Raw genomic sequence first — 16,557 nt, 5'->3', positions numbered from 1 at the left:
CCCTCGTGACACTTTAGGCAGTGCACTGCCACCACTGTGTCACACATAACACCCTGGATATGGGCATTTCCCATAAAAGTGAAAGTGTCATGAGAAACAGCAGAGACACACACACCACCGTCGCCTTCTTCCCGATTCCTTTTGCACCCGGTCATTATCTCATCTAACCTGTAAAGAGCCTTCTATGACCTTGGGCAAATCTTTTAGCTTTTCATATCCTATTGTCCTCACTCCCTAGTACATGTGTGACAGGTTGAAATTTTTTTTTTAAGATTATTTATTTATTTGACAGACAGAGATCACAAGTAGGCAGAGAGGCAGGCAGAGAAGTAGAGGAGGAAGCAGGCTCCCTGCTGAATAGAGAGCCTGATGCGGGGCTCGATCCCAGGACCCTGAGACTATGACCTGAGCCAATTGCAGAGGCTTTAACCCACTGAGCCACCCAGGTGCCCCAACAGGTTGAAATTTTTGAAGCCATAACTGATTTCCAATAGGTCCTCCGTGCTACTGGTGTCCTTGCCCAGTCCAGTCAGGGAGGCGGGCTTGTGCTCATCCCCTCAAGGCATGCATCTGACAGCAGAAAGCACAGGGGAAAGAAATTAAAAATACTTCTCCCCACTGCCACTGGCTTTTAAGTTTCAAATACCTAGACACTAGGCAAGTAGAAAGGACTCTGGGGCACAGAGAAAGGATTTGGAAGGAAGTTGGAGTGAGGTTTTCTAAGTGATCTTTCCTTCCTTCCCCTTTAGGTTAGCAAGTGACCCCCTAGGTCTGGAACTAAGATTCTGCTATGCTGGTGGAATGGGGGCTTAAAAATTAATAATGTTGAGTTGCAGAGAAATTTAACGGTATCTATTTCCTTTCACCCACCTGTTTGTAGATGGAGATTCATGCCAGCCCCACGTGTGAACGCATCGGACTTCCCCCAGAGTCTTTGTCAGCACATGGTCACTCTGTGCACTGATTAGAACCCTCAAAGGATGGGGAATCAATCCATTCCAAGGCAAACCTTTTTTCCCTGCTGGGAAGTCCTTGCTGATTTCAGGAATACCACCAGTTTAATGAACCCAAGTTGGAAAGAGGACTATATCAATTTAAATTTTCCTGGTTCCAGTGCAAGATGGTTGGCAGAGAGGGAAAAGAGGGCAAATTCTGCTTTGTTAGAAGTTGCTGACTGAATTCTCTGAGTCCCAGGAGGCTACCTAAAGCGGCCGTGATCTGACCGTCCTGAGGCTGCTCTGATAATCTACTCTGACAGCTTCCATTCATTCCACCAGACTCCCGTTATCCCAGCCTGGGTGCTGCAAATACCCAAAGTCCTAATAAGTGTCACAGCGGGTCCGATTGATAGTTAGGGATGAGAGTGGGTCACGTTTCTTACATACCTTGTTGGCTTTTGAAAGTGGAACATCAGGTTAAAGAAAGAATGAAAAATACATAAATGTATGTATGTTTACATACTATCCAAGTAGAGCATGGAAATTCTACTTCAGAAGGGCTTTAAAAAAAAAAAAAAACAACTTGACTCTAAACGAAAAATTAGAACAGAGTGTGAGGAGAAGAAAGTGCCAGCCTGGCGGCCCCCCCACTTCTCCTGGGACACCATCAGTTTTACCGCTTGCCATGTTTCACTTAGAACTGCGAGTTTGTTTTTCACACTCAGGCCTTGTAAGTTCCTTCAGAACAAGGACTTCTCACTCCTGGCTCTTGTCCTCATGGTCTTGTTCAGACTGGTGGACGTTGGCTAGGTGACCTCTAACTGGCTATAGTTGATTAACTAGCCTTTCCTATCACTCCAAACTTGAACTCCAGCCAGGAATCTATCCTTCAGATATCTGACATCATGGGATATTTGGTAAGAAAGTTTAATCCCTATCCACAATGTTCAAAAAATCTAGGGCAGGATGGGTCTCCAACATCATACGACAAGCTTTGATTGCTTTCAGCAGAGGTTCTGACTGGTTCTTTGAATCAGCCATTGGCTTTATGTTCAGGTGTAATGTATTCTGAACAGTAACCCAGTAAATCAGTCTCAAATCCTGCGCCAAACATTCTTCCCAGATTCAGACAAAAGGCAGAAGTTTGGTTAGAATTTTCTCAATGATTCTCTGTCCAGTTTGTGTGAGCAAAGACCCCCCAAATACTATTAAACTCCTTAGTGATGTGAACCAGATGGAAAATAAAACAAAAGAATTCACAACTCATGTTAGACTGAATTGAATGTCTTTAATTTCACACAATGAATAACATATGAATAGGATTAACTTTTTTTTTTTAATAGTTAAGTGCTCTATACTGTGCTAACCTGATCTGGTAGCGAAAAAGACTGAGCTTTCTTTTAGAAAAAATGTTTAAAACCCAACATCTAAGACCATGGAGGAGCATGACAGTAAAGCATGCCAGATGTATCTACGCCTCAAATAACAGCAAGTCCGTGTTCATTTTAAATGTACAAAAATGCTTTATGAATAAAAACTGTTACAAAAAGAACATTTCAAACAATGTACAATTTTCTTGCCTCTATATTCAATAAAATACAAATACATTTTTTGTTCTAAAATATGTTTACATACAATCAAAGTAGAACATGCAAATTACACTTTAAAAAAGGCTTTTAAAAACCACTTATGAATACAAACTAAAAATTAGCCAGCACGACTTATAAGACAATCTTGTGCCCCATTTTTTTCTTTTGAAATATATATATACATATTTAACACATCATGTGCATTTATTATTATTTAAGAAATAGATTTTTTAAAAAAGGAAGAAAAGAAAGACACCAACCTAGGTTGGAACTGCTCTTCAGTGTTGACCGGTGGCAGCTCTTCTCAATCCTTCCCCCCTGTAGTGTTTATTATACCTGGGGAAGTGGTAATCGATATCCAGGAAGTTTCTTCCTTGGTTGATATGTGCTTCTAAGACTGTTCCCCAAATGACCGAGTCCCACGGGAGGGAAGACTCATCAGTGGGGCAAACTCTCCAAGAAACAAGAGGCAGAGGGAGCCTTGTATTGTGGAAAGAAACTTTAAAAAACACCAAGAAAATGCTACGGTATATTACAGTTTGAGTTTCTAGGCACTGTGATGACATTATCTGTAAGCTCTGGCATTTGGACCATTGTGATACTAGAGGGTAGTGTTGAGAATAATGTCTATATTTATCTACTCTTACATGATGAAAAGGACTGAAAATCCCGCAATGTAACACTTAAATGGCTTCTGAGGCATTTCGGCTTCTGCCACCCCGTCTCTCTCCATGCTACAGTTGGCATTTAAAGGCTTTGGAAATATATGTATAGACTTCAGACAGTTCCCAGGTAAATCTTCCTAGTGGTAGGGGAAAAATATTCTCCAAAAACTCATTGTCTGAATATCGTTGGGTCATAAGCTGTAGGAGTGGGATTTTTCTCCAAAAGTACTAAACCCAAATCCTTTATGATCTGCATGTAGTACATCACCTGATACTATAATTCTGTCACCACTTGCTTATCATATTTATAGAGCCAGCAATGTGCAGAGCACAAATTCCGGCTGCCATGGAACATGGCCTCCCACTCCGGACAGTAGCCAAGTTAACATGCTAATCCTCTGTCAGCCCTTAGTCACCTACTCTGGGCTGTCAGTGGTTGTTGAGTCCCGGTCCTGCCAAGTCACAACCCAGCCCCTGACATGCTCTCCTTTCTTTTGACCTATCTTCCCTGGGTTGTAGCCAGAGCCATGCTATTTGAGGAAGTCAGACTTCTGGATCTTTCATCTGAGATGAGGGGTTGAAATGCAAGTGGCTCCTCAGCCACTAAGGAGGGTAGATCAGAAGACCCATCATCACCTAGAAGGAGGCTTCTGCATCTCAGTTTATCCTCTGCTCACCCCTAATCAGACTCTCTATAAGTGGGTTCACGCTTGCTTGCTGAAGGAAAGGATTCCAGAAAAACAAAACAAAACAAGAGATTTCTAATGAAATAATTTGTGGAGGTGTTTATGGAGTCCTATACATCCCAAAGGACATCTTCTCTAAATAAAAATGCAGCCCCAGAAGGCAGTGTTGACTGGCTAGAGATGCCTCGGTCCAGGTCAAGATTGCTGGGGCTCTCATCCTGGGTCTGCAGCAAATGAGAGGTGAAACTAGACTGGCCCAGTGTTGAGCCTGGACAGGAGAGGTGAGGCTAATGGGAAGGCGTTAGAGAATAAGGAGAAGGTTGTACCAGTGAGAGGAGTTAAGTTAATGGAAGGTAGAAGAAAAAGGGAAGGGTCACGTGACATGGAAGGGGCGCTGGGCAGGGGAGAGAGGAGGTTGCCAGGTGCTGGGACTTGCTTCCACCTTCCATGGGTTTATTCAGCATGTCTCACCCTGGCTCCTCTGCAGTTTTCTAATCTATTTTTAGGGTCCTAAGTATGGAGGATTTGTATTTAAGTCACATGACAACTGTAGAACTGAGTTTATGTATAAGTGAGAAGCCTGCTGTATCCCTCCAGGAATGCCTTACCTTGGTCTGGAAATTCTAATGCCTCCTTAACTTTTCTGAAATTCCTCTCCAACTAGAGGTTAATGTCAATTAGGGGTGGGGGTCCTTCTTTAAGAAGTTTAGAGAGGGGCCAGCCCATTCTCGTCTGCAGGAAGGTTTAGTCTGCTCACAGTCTTGGTGGGGGAAATGCCTGGAAGAAGGGTAAAAGCAAGAATGAAGGAAATGATTTTTCAAAGCCTGACAGGAGAGAAATCCCTTTATGGTTTAATTGGAATGAAAATGGTTGCTCTTTCATGGCAACGGTGGGGTGAGCGGGGCTAATTTAAATCTTCCTCTCCGGTGACTTTAGAACCACTCAGACATGGCTTAGGAATGACAAATTGAAAGTGGCTGGTTTGATTTTGCTGTTCAACTTGTGTGAAATGCCAAAGGTCCACCTAGGTCACAAACGGAGTATCTATGATATAAGCTTTAAAGTACAGGAGAATGCATCCCTTTAAACTTACATATTACTAGGATTAAATGTGACTGACCTAGTGGGGAGCAAATGATGTTAAGTCCAAGGTGACGGGGCAGAATAGGATGGCTCTGTGGGTAATTTCACCCAATTGTTGGTGCCATGACAGAGCAGTGATGTTCGCAAGCATATAAACTTGGGATTTTTTAAAATTTACTCCCATAGATATCCCATCCCTTATTCTCCTGTGTTCCCAACAAAAATCCATCTCTCTCTAAGGAAATAGTGTTGTGTTTTGAAGTGATAATACAATTTCCAGCCAGTCCCAAGTTCCTGTAAAGAATCTTAATTTGGAGGTAAACCAGATATTCTAATTCCTATTAGAAAATTGAATTCTGTCTCTCAGTGTCTCTCTTTTTATAATCTACCATGCCAGGTGTTTGATGTCTTGGGGAAGGTAAGGGGAGGAGGAAGGGAGGAAATCGAAAATACTTATTTGAAATTTCCACATCTGACTTTTAGAAAACATCTACGGCGATGGAATAACTTCATATTCATTCTGAGTCTTCTTAACATGTTTCACTTGAGCTGTGGAAATGGGTGTTAGAGATGGAATATCTGTCCACGCTAAACCGATGGCTAGAGTACAACTTGGATGAGAAATGTACAGTTGAAATTGACCATTTAAAAGACGATTTGTCACACACAGTTTGCATCCATGCAGACTGATAGATTTATAATTACATTATGTACAAAAATGTTTTAGTTTATTAAGGCAACCACAATTTGGATACTCTGTCCAAGGTGGCTTGATACAATTGGAGTGGTGATACCCTTTGAGCATTTTCTTTTCTTTCTTTCTTTTTTTTCCAGATAAGAACACTTAATCCCATTTGCTTTTAAGAAATAATTACCAAGAGATAATGGACTTATTCTATTGTCTTGTTGTTTCCTTTTTTCAATGACTTACGATAGTTACTTGTATGAAAATTCACATACCAAGGCATTGCTAGACATTTGTCTTTCTGGTGGGTCTGGGGTTTCAATTTTTGGTGATTTGTCAGTTATTCCATTTGCTATGGGTTATTAAAACCATTTTATTCTGCCTATTCTCTGCTGATATGTTTTAAGTATAAAAATAACCTGGTTGACACCCCGGCCAACATATCCTCGGCTGCTCTAAATCACTTATTAAAAAGGCTCTATCAATACTGAGTATCTCTGTCTCACAATGATTGGGATTCAAAGCCAAGTTCCTTGGGACAGCATGCCAAGGGTGAACATTACAACACACATAAAGTTTACATTATTTAGGTGTGTACCAAGGAAAAGAAGGCAACAAGTAAGTTAATGAAAAGGTATATGGAAATACAACAGGCAAAGGAAAACTAGGAACCGACTACGCTAAGTATCAGTGTGTGGTACAGAGGAGACATACAGAAGGATCTGGATCCACGTCTAAGGTTGCCTATCACTAGCATTCCACCTTCTGATGACGAATCCATCTGGGAAACTGTATGGTTAATGGAAAGATTCAGGTCACCTGAAGATGATGTTGGTGCCCCGAAGCCTAGCCGAGCTTGGAAAAACCAAAATAAAAGTAAAAACCAAGTAAATGGAAATGGGTTACAACAAAGCCAGTCGAGAAATTTGCAGCTTTTCTCCCCTTGGAATGTTTCCTAATTGAGGGTGCTTCCCTTTCAATTTTCCTGGCCAGCAAATGCAATGGAATCAGAGACGCACCTTGGATGCAGGAGGTCGGGTGGCTGTCGGAGAGCACCACCGGCTTTCTGCTCCTCCATGGGTCTTCTGCTCGCCTGCAAAGGATCTAGCCATACTGAAGTGCCGCGTGGTTTGCAACTGCTGTGAAGCACAGACAAGCTTCTTTTGAAGGCGTCCCCCTGCTTTGCTTTCCCAAGAGCTACTGATGGCTCCACCCCGTCATCGGGCGCGATTCTGCCTGCCCAGCTTCTGGAGAGAAGGGCATCGGTGTCCCTGCAGCGTGGGATTCTGCCCCCACCCCGGCTCACTGCACTTCCAATGTGTCAGTTCCCCCAGCCCCAGGTTCAGACGCCCAGACCCACCCTAGGGAAGGCCATCACTCTCACTCCCTCGGGACTTCCTCTGCCTTTTGGCCTTCACCTCCTCTTCCTGGGGCAGGGGCTGCTGCGGGGGCGGCTGCTGCAGGGGCTGAGCAGGAGGCTGAGGTTTGTGTTTCCTCTTCCCTCCTCCTCGGGGGGTCTTGGGCAGGGGTGGGGGAGGCGGGGGCGGCGGCGGAGGCGGGGGCGGGAGGGGCGGCGGGGGCGGCGGGGGCAGGGGCGGCGCCTCCCGGGCCATGTGGATGACCGCCTCGATGGTGGCCATGATGGTGTCTTGAGTGGCCGCTGGCTCCAAGACGAGCGGGCTGAGGCTCGGCTTCTGCCCCCTCTTGCTGGGAAGGTCGATGCATTTTTCCAGCACCGGCATTTGGTCTCTGGAGTCCTCGTCGAACTGCGTGGGCTGCTTTCGCGGACGCCCTCTCCTCTTCTTGACGAAGTTGTTGCCTGTCTTTGATTGTCTCTGCAGCCGCTTGGCCTTTAGGATCTTGTTCACGTGGTCCAGGTTCTTCTTGGTGGACAGGATCTTGGAGTAGTTGCACATCTTGCGCACCTCGCACTGGATGGCCTCGATCTCCCGCCGCTTGAATCGCTTCTTCAGGGAGGAGCTGGCTGCAGGAGGGGAAGAGAGAAGGTTGAGCACCAGAGGCAAGCCGCCCGAAACCCCGCCTGTGTAGGGACGACTGGCACTGTACTTGGCCGTGACGACCCTGGAAAAGCAATGCTATGGATGTGACCCGGTATCTCTTCTTCCTTTCTCTTTATGGAAACTGAAAATAATAAAAATAGTAAGTATCTTCTGTGTACACGGCATTCCTTCTATACCATTTCCATCTTCACAATAATTCTGTGAAATACCCTTGTTGCTGTTTTTGAGACTTAGAAACTGAAGCTCACACCTTGTAGGAAACTCTGCCCTGGCGGTCAAGGTCAGACTTGGTGTTCCCATGACCTTTCCCTATTAAAACTTTTTTTTTTTTTTTTTTTTTTTATTCAGCCCTGTGACATTTGATCTGACGGAATTTAGGATTAGGTTATGCTTTCTTTCTTTGTAGATGCTGGATGCAAAAAATGACAAATAGTCCTTTATAAAAAGCAATCTGGATCATTCATTCCTACTACCAACCTCACAAAAGACACACCTTGACCTTGACACACCTTGTACAGGAACCCCCTTACCTCTAATCCTCTTCTACTGACAGAAAGGGGGATTATTTTCCAGGACACTCTACCTGAGATGACACCATTTCTCTAACTTTTGCCCCCAGTGTTCTGGATTTGTCAAGCTGCCTGAAGTGTCCCACTGACTGAACGACTAACCAATTCATCCTCTGGAAACCTTGAGGGAAATCAGCCAGATGTTTCTGAGTCATTCACACTCCCCATACTGGGCTGTCGGTTGTCTGCAAAGAGTTCTTTTCATGTCTTGCTGGCTAGATGCCTTGGAGTCAAACTTCTAGTCTCCAGAAGTCTGGTATTGCCACCACTAACCAGCCTTCGGAACCCCTTCCCCTGCAAGTTCAGACACTGTGAAGTGTGAATGGCTTCAAGACGTAGCGGACCCTTCCTCCTTTAGGTCATTCTTTCTCCCTGTGCTGTTCCTGAGCACGCATGTACATGCAAGTACAACCATGTGTGTACCCACACGCATGCGTGTGCACTCACACATACTCTGCTGCCCTGTCTCCACACTGGCCCCTCCCTTTTTATGAACCCAAGAGGTGTGTCCTCACTTAGTTTTTTTTGCTGCTGTGATATACCCTAAATACTCAACTCCAAGGACGCCCATGGAGAAGCCGCCGACCCTTACTAAACATTACTGAGACCGAAAGGAAATGTGTTTATTCTGGCATCATGGTTTGCTGTGTTATTCTAGGTTTTTTCAACCAGTAGAGAGGCGGAGTAAATTATCTTGAGGGAAATGAGGAATAAAAATGCTGAAAACATGGATACCACTCTCGCTTATTCTGGGGCACTCCCACTTTATTCCTTTCCCTGCTTCATTCCCTTTCTCTCTCATGCTGTGCCTGACACAGAATTCCAAGAGGGGATCATTTGAAGTTATTTACACCACTGGCTTTATGGAGTGGGAAGCTCTAAGTCCCACAGGACAGGTCAAAATGTTACTGCTTTCGGCCCAAGGTCGTTGTAAGACTTACTGAGCAACGAATAACTACTGAACAATCTTTAAAATAAGTTATAAAGATCAAAATAGAACAAAGCCAGAGTGAGCTTCTGAGTATAAAAATAAATTGTTTGTAGTTGGTGTTGTGAAAGGAAAAAGGTTGCTCAATTGTAGGTTCTCGGATGTGGAGGCAAATTTTTGTCCATCTTTATGTCCCTCACACAGCGTGGCATGGTGCCTTGCCCATGGGCGTCGTTTAAGAATTGTCTTCGGACTGATGAATCACACTAATCATTGCTGCCTTAGAATCACAGGCTTCTCTAGAAGAGATCTAGTTTGGATTCTAAAGCAACCACTGCAAACAGAGCGATAGAAAGAGCTCGCAAGCCTCCAGGTCCCAGCCAGGCAATCTACCTTCTCCGCCCAGTTGGGGAGTAACAGAATGAGTCGGAGGTTCTCCACACACCTCACGCATTCTTCCCATTACAGATGGCATCTGCAATTTACCTTTTTATCAGTTTATCTCATCTTTGGGGAAGAAAGTGCTATGGAATATATCATATAGCATACAGGTAAAAAGTAAAAACATTTTTAGGCAATTACCTGGCAATATTCCAGCTGAATAAACCTGGAAAACTCTATGAGCTGCAGGTCACTGGGGATCAACACAAGCACTGGCTTGTCTCTCGCTGTGTTTTCTTTTTAGCATGAAGTGGCAAAAACAAACAAACAAAACCTAGTAGATAATACCATATTCAGTAATTTATTCTGTGCTGTATATATTTTATTAAGCCCTTGCATTGAAAAGTGATTATGAAATCAGTTGATTCTGAGTAGTGTAAACATACCAAACAGTACTAAAAATATCATTAGCAACTCCTTTGCACCCACCATTCACTTTGAACAAATGTTAACTTTCACCATATATGCATTATTTTTTTAAGGAAAGAAAATACAGCTTTAGCTCAATCAGTGTCCTTTCTCCTTTCCTTTCCTTTCCTTCCCCTCCTCTTTCCTTCCCACGCTTGTATTTATACTTTTACTGCATATGCATGAACCCATATTAGGAAAAATGACCAGGCTGAAACTACCTAACCCTGGTGATGCTGTAAGGAAGTGGGGACCCTTGCACACTGTTGGTGGGAGTGGAAACTCAGACCATCATATCAGAGAGCAGCTGGGCAGTGACCACTAGCACCGAAGATGGGCATGCTTAATGCCCCAGAGATTGTGTTCAGGCTGCCTCCTTTACTCATTTGTAGCAGGAGGCTGAGGATGTATAACGATGTTCCTTGAAGCTCAGAAGACTGAAAACAATCTAAATGTTAAAGGTGTAATTAATCAGTTGTGATACAGTCAAACAATAGAATATTATACATCTGTCAAAAGGAAAAAGCTACACATAATATATTAGTGTGGTTAAATCTAAAAAAAAAAAGTTGGATAACAAAAGTGAATAAAAGTACTTGTAAATATACTATTTATAAAATTATAAAAACAAACAGATCCCTTGGATTTTTATTTCATTTTCAATGTCCAGGTGCAGAGGTTTAAAGTAAATACAATGCTGAAGCTCAATTTTGAGTTAAAGGCTAGCTGGCTGAGATTTCATTCTTCCCTCTCTCCAAAGCTACCCCATGACCCTTTAGTAAGCCTCTGGTGGAGTGCTGTCTAGTACAAGTTTCTGCAGTCGTGGCAATATTCTATATCTGTGCTGTCCTATTTGGTAGCCCCTAACCACATGTGGCTACTAAGCCCCTGAAATGTGGCTGATGTGACAGAGAAACTGCATTTTTAATTTAACTTGTATCTAAATAGCTCCACGTGGCTAGTGGTTACCATACGGGGCAGCTCAGCTCTTGTTCCCACACCACGAAATAAGGAGGTACACTGGGTTCATTCAAGAAAACACAGACTGTGGGGAATTCTGGGCACACCACCTGGGGGATTTCACAAATAAAATGCAAGGAAAGAAAGGCAGGGAAGGGGGTGAAACTGTACATTAAAAGAGACTTAAGAGATAAAAGGACCACATTTTGCTTCCAGTTTAAACAAACTGTCAAAAGAGATCATATTTCATGAGTTCATGGAATTCTGAATACTGTCTGGGCATTTCATGATATTATTTAACCACTGTTTATTTTCTTAGGTGTTTGGTAATTGCGTTATGATAATTTTTTAAAGTACTCATCTTTTAGGAATATTTGCTGAACTATTTATAGGTACAGTCACACGGTATCATCTGGGATCAGCTTCGGAATAACAAGGAAGGGAGGAGGTGAGTAGAAGCATTGACGAAGTAAGATTGAAGTGATATTGTTGAGCCTAAGTGATGGGCACACAGAGGTTTATTATGCTATTCTGCTTACTTTGGCATATACTCGATAATTCCATAATACGTAGTTAAAAACCTATACATGGTAAGTGCCAATAAAATATCTTTCTTATAATCTTGGGACAGTAGAGTGCAGGGGTTCTATTTAAGCTAAATCATTTTTGAAGGGTAAGGAATGTCCTCAGTGAAAGGCATACATCATCTCCCTAGAAAATTCCTACTGGTAGCTACCCTCCTGGCTTAATGGGATGGGAGAAGGAATGAGTGCTCTGGGTTTTACGCTAAGATGAAATGACTAAACATATCAGGACCCAGTTTCCATGATGCCATCAGATGTGAAGACTTAATATCCCTCTTTCTTTTTGACATTAGAAGCATTGGAGGAAGGGGTTCATATTTACTGGACATCTGAATATTATTTTTGTCCCTGCATGCACAACCCAAATATTTCAGTTGGGGTTTGTTCCCCCTGCGTGTGAACCACAGCAGAATGCAGGGCGGCGGGAAGGACTCTTCAGGGGCAGGTGGAAATCCTGAACAAGGACGAATCTTTTAGCCCCTCTGGATCTCTCTTTCTTCATCTATTGCATTGGACAGTTAGACAGATGCTCTCAAAATTCCCTTCTAGATTTAATGATTGCTGTTATTCTTTCCTATTCTCATTATCCATTGCCTTTCCAAATGTGAGGTGGCTTTCTACAACATTTACTCCCTCTAATGATTTTGAAATCCTAGTGGTGGGGGGGTGGGGCGGGGACTTTGGACTTGGCAGGGTTTAATATTCACAAATCTTTCTTCTTATTGCTTATGATTTCATTGTCCCTCTAAATGTTTTCAGATTTTTCTCTCTTCAAATTGTTTCATTATTAGACAGTAATTTCTGGGCTCTTGCAGCAAAGATTGATTCCATATTTGCTCTCCTTCTTATAATGGATCCATATCTCGACTGTTCTTTGTTAGTTTTAAAAAAATAATTATGAGTGGCCAAGGCACAATGAAAATTCATGTCTTCATAACTCTGCAAAGCAAATCATCTTCTAGACCTTTCTCTGTCTTTAAAATTGTCATGCAAATGGTTGACTTGGTTTTGGGCCCAGATCTAGCTTTTCTATCTTTCTGCTCCCATTATCGGAGGATTGGCTCATCGGCATTGTGGATTTTGTCACATCTTTTATGATAATCAGAGACTGGACTTAGCCCTGTGTTTTGTGCTCTGACTTTGCAGATGGAGGACAGGGACCGTGCGCAAGATAAAAGCCCACAAGGCTTCATTACACAGAAGGTTGCCCCCAGATAGATGCTACTGGTTTGGAGACTACTTTGTCCACATGCAAGACACACCCTAGTTTAGGAAGTTCTGGGTGCATCAGGGGGAGTAAATTCATCTCTTGATTCATTAGGATGTTTCTTGCTGTTTAAATATCCCTACGGGGAGGTGGGGTAATCGTTGGGACGAAAGCCCTCTCTTTCCTTAACACTCCCAGAGTCCCCAGCACAGGCTTTTTCACACAGTCCTCCACGATCTGCTATACACTACGTGCTCAGCAAATACAAGCTCAAGGGAATTCACGCATTTAATGTTCTCCCATGAAATCAAGCATTTTGGAGGGAACTTTGTACTTAACTCAGTAATGATCTCTTGTTTTCCTAATGCTGCCTTTTATTTTTTAATGGGATGTATGAAGCAACTTGCCTTGGCATGCGCACGTTATTCCTTTTTCCTTAGAATTTAAATTAACCTTCTACGATCCGATCCTGGCCTTAAAGCCTCTTTTTTAAAAGAAGATGGCAAGTTGCCTCTGCTGCCAAGGCATCTGCAAGGCCGGGCACATCTGAGTTGCTCTTGGTCACCAGCAGAGTGCTATAGTACCGCTTTCCAATTTCAAAGCTGTAATTTAGAATTAAGGGTTAGCAGATGTGGGAGATTCACCTCGATAGAAAGGTGCTTCCATTCTGTTTTTAAAGGCATCTTAATACAGGCTGGGGTTTCTCTGGAAACATGACTAACTTGTTCAAAGCACAGTCCCTGCTTGATTATCTGAGGACAGCTTCCTAATAAACTCAGGGGTTTGTTGTGAGGTAACTTCCTGTCTGGGCTGCAATGGCTTGGGGGACCCCGGTTTGGTTGTGCTTATTTCACATTCTCCTGGGGACAAGCGATCGCTGGTGGCGAAGTGGGCCTTTTGGGTGATGGCAAAAGGAAGTGTGGGGTGTTGCATTTTACATGGGGAGCTCGGAAGAGGCAAGGACCACCAGGGTGCCCCCCTCACCCCCAGATTCTCTGGGAGGCAGTACGGGCACGAGGGATCCAGGAACTAGCCTCACAGTCCACAGCCTCTGTGCCTTTCCAGCTCTGACCACCTCTTCCTTTAGCTACTTCCTTAGTGTGCTGCACATTCCCCATGGAGGAGACTCTACCAGGCCACGAGAAAAATATAGGAATAGTTTTATTTATATTATTTATATTTTATCTAAAAAATAAGAACTAAGCATCCTAATGCATAATATTTGGAGCAACTGTGATGGCCTTACGCGAGCTATAAATGAGATGATGTATCACCCGTCAGAGTTGGCAGAAGGGACCCATGAAAAGGAGAGGCCACGTTCATTCAAAGGATCGACAGGCATTCCATCGGTTTATTACTTTTGGGGTGCTGTCACGTCCTATATTCAAAATGCTACAGTAGGTCAGCCCTCCTTGTTCATTTTAGGAAATCAAGGTCTTTGAAAAGAAAAAAACAAAAACAAAATCTTTGAAATAAGATCAGGAATATCCATGAAGTAAGTTATATGCCATGCAGAGTTTTACTGATTTCCCTTAGCAAACTGTATAAGAATTGCCATTTTCAGAGATGAATTTTGGCAATTTCTGGTATAAAAAGACAACGGTTCTAAATGTTCTCACCTTTTCTGAGCTGTCAATGGACTGTCAGTAAAAAACACAAACAGAAACTTAATGTCTCGTTAGGGTAAAATGGGCAAGAACGTAACTGCTTTTCTGAAGAATCTCAATACTTGAGACAGCATTTTTGAAAGCTGATTGAAAATGTTTCCACTGTTTGGCAATTTTGTTGCTGAAACGATATATCGTAACCTATAAAATCCCTAAAATCTGCAAATTAAGAAATCTCGTAAACAGTTAACTTTCAAATGAAGAGTTTCGGAGATCTGAACTCATTAAAAAATGCAATGCCTTTTGATATGCCAGACCATCTGATTGTTAAGGAAGCTGGTTAGCCAGATTTCAACAACAACCTTTGCTTAATTGATGTAGGAGATTAAAAAAAAAAAGTATCCTGATTTAAGCTAAATGATGTACTTTCTCCTGTTGGATGTATGTTTATGTGAGATATCCTTTTAACCTACAACATCTACTAACAAATATTGAAACAAACAGACTTTGGAATCAGAGCTTATATTGCTTTATCCTAAGTGTTTAAAAAAAAAAAAAACACCCAAGGTTTTCAAAAAATATTCAAACTCATTAAATTGGCCCTCCTGAAATATTATTAGAAATATTAAAAGGAGTGTAAAATTTTGATGACAGTGAAAATATTTTTGTTTCATGAATAATACAAAATGAAACGAATTTTAAAATCATTTTAACGATATGATTTCAGAGGTATCTCAACCTTTTAAAGTTTATATTTTCAAAGATGAGCGCATACATTCTGAATACGTATTTACATGGGGGAACTGTTCAAAATGATGTTACTGATATCGCCACATGATCAAATACTGGGGCTGCTTTGAAGTTGTCCTTTCTCTTTCTAAACTCCTGAAGCGTTTGTTCACTCAGTATTTAATTCTGGAGGATCTTAACTTTCTATGAGTGTGCGGCATAGGAAGCCTTCAAGCTTCTTGAAGACAGGCGCTGTGTGCTCTCCATTCTCTAACGGAGAGCGCAGTGCCTTTCTCACAGCGGATGCTTGCTTCAGATTTCTTGCCGGATTATTTCACATCATAAGTTCCTGGAGACCAAAGCCTGGATATCATTAATCTTTATATTCCCTAGAGCCGCTTTAATTGAATCCCATGTAATTCTGTGGCCATCGGAAAGCATCTCCTCCGTGGAGAGCTTCTACAATGGGACTTGAGGCCGATCTCCCATCTTCGGTTAGGTAGTCCTGAGGTCCTGCCGCCCAGGCTGACTTGTCTGACCCCAGGGGAATAATGCCAGTCATCTCAGGAGCTGAGTTTTGGGGGAACCACTTGTGGTTTTGGACAGATAAAGGTGGTCGTAACTTGTTTCCAGAGAGAACCAGCTGCTAGCCTTCCGGCTAGCAGAGAGCCCTCCGGGAGGTCACTGGGACTCGGGACTTGGGGGGCCTGAGAGGGTCGGGTGATGGGAGGGAGCTCAGAGATCAGCAGAGGTGACTGTCCCTGTCTCTAAGGTGCACTGGGCATATTGACCCCAGAGGGGTCCACAGAGGAGTCCTTCAGAGCTGGGAGTCTTTCTGGGGGGTGATACTTATTAGGGCTACTGTGGCTTCCTGGGCTGTTGGCACAAAGAGAATTGAGAGTCAGAGTACTCGGAAACAGGCATATGAAGGCCACTGAGGCCTCCTCTGTTCCTTTCAATTAACTTTGGCTTTTGTCTGCTGCCTGTGGCTCAAGCCCCAGCAGACTGACTAGACAAGTTGAGAGGCTGGAGAGAAATGCAGCGAAAGCCAAAAAGTTTGACGCTGCATCTGCTGAGTCTCACAGCACGCCAGGTGGTCACACGGCGGGGGTGGTCGCACCCTCTCAAAGGGCTCTTTATATTTCTTTTTTTCTTTCCTCTCAAACGTGGCATAACTGTATCTTTAACCATAAATACCACCCCTTATATAATACACCAATTATTGTAGCTGTGTGTTCGTACTTGATTGCGAGAGATTTTCTTTTTTAAATTTTGAAAAAAAGAAAGAAAGAAAGAAAGAAAGAAAGGAAAAGAAAAACAGGAAAGAACAAAGAGGAATGCACTAAACACGATCTTAAGAAAATGTTCACATGTTTAATATTTAGGCTCAGCTAAAATAAATCCTGTTGACCATACTAGCGTTTGAAGAATTCCACCAAATTGTAGGTAACCCATGC

At 42.9% G+C, this 16,557-nt stretch overlaps 1 protein-coding gene across 3 annotated transcripts in view; it reads right to left on the bottom strand.

The window, feature by feature from the left end:
• Positions 1-2,206: 2,206 nt before the first annotated feature.
• Positions 2,207-16,557, bottom strand: part of SETBP1 (SET binding protein 1) — a 361,300-nt gene continuing 346,949 nt past the window's right edge. For all 3 annotated transcript variants that reach the window (XM_059409568.1, XM_059409569.1, XM_059409566.1), the window contains one exon: positions 2,207-7,630. In XM_059409568.1, the coding sequence (XP_059265551.1) occupies positions 7,008-7,630 (623 nt within the window). In that variant the 3' untranslated portion in view covers positions 2,207-7,007. The remainder of the gene's footprint in view (positions 7,631-16,557) is intronic.

Source organism: Mustela nigripes, chromosome 8 (genome assembly GCF_022355385.1).
Source record: "Mustela nigripes isolate SB6536 chromosome 8, MUSNIG.SB6536, whole genome shotgun sequence".
NCBI classification, from domain to species: domain Eukaryota; kingdom Metazoa; phylum Chordata; class Mammalia; order Carnivora; family Mustelidae; genus Mustela; species Mustela nigripes.
The sequence above is the reverse complement of the archived record's forward strand: the minus strand, read 5'-3'. Positions and strand labels throughout refer to the sequence as shown.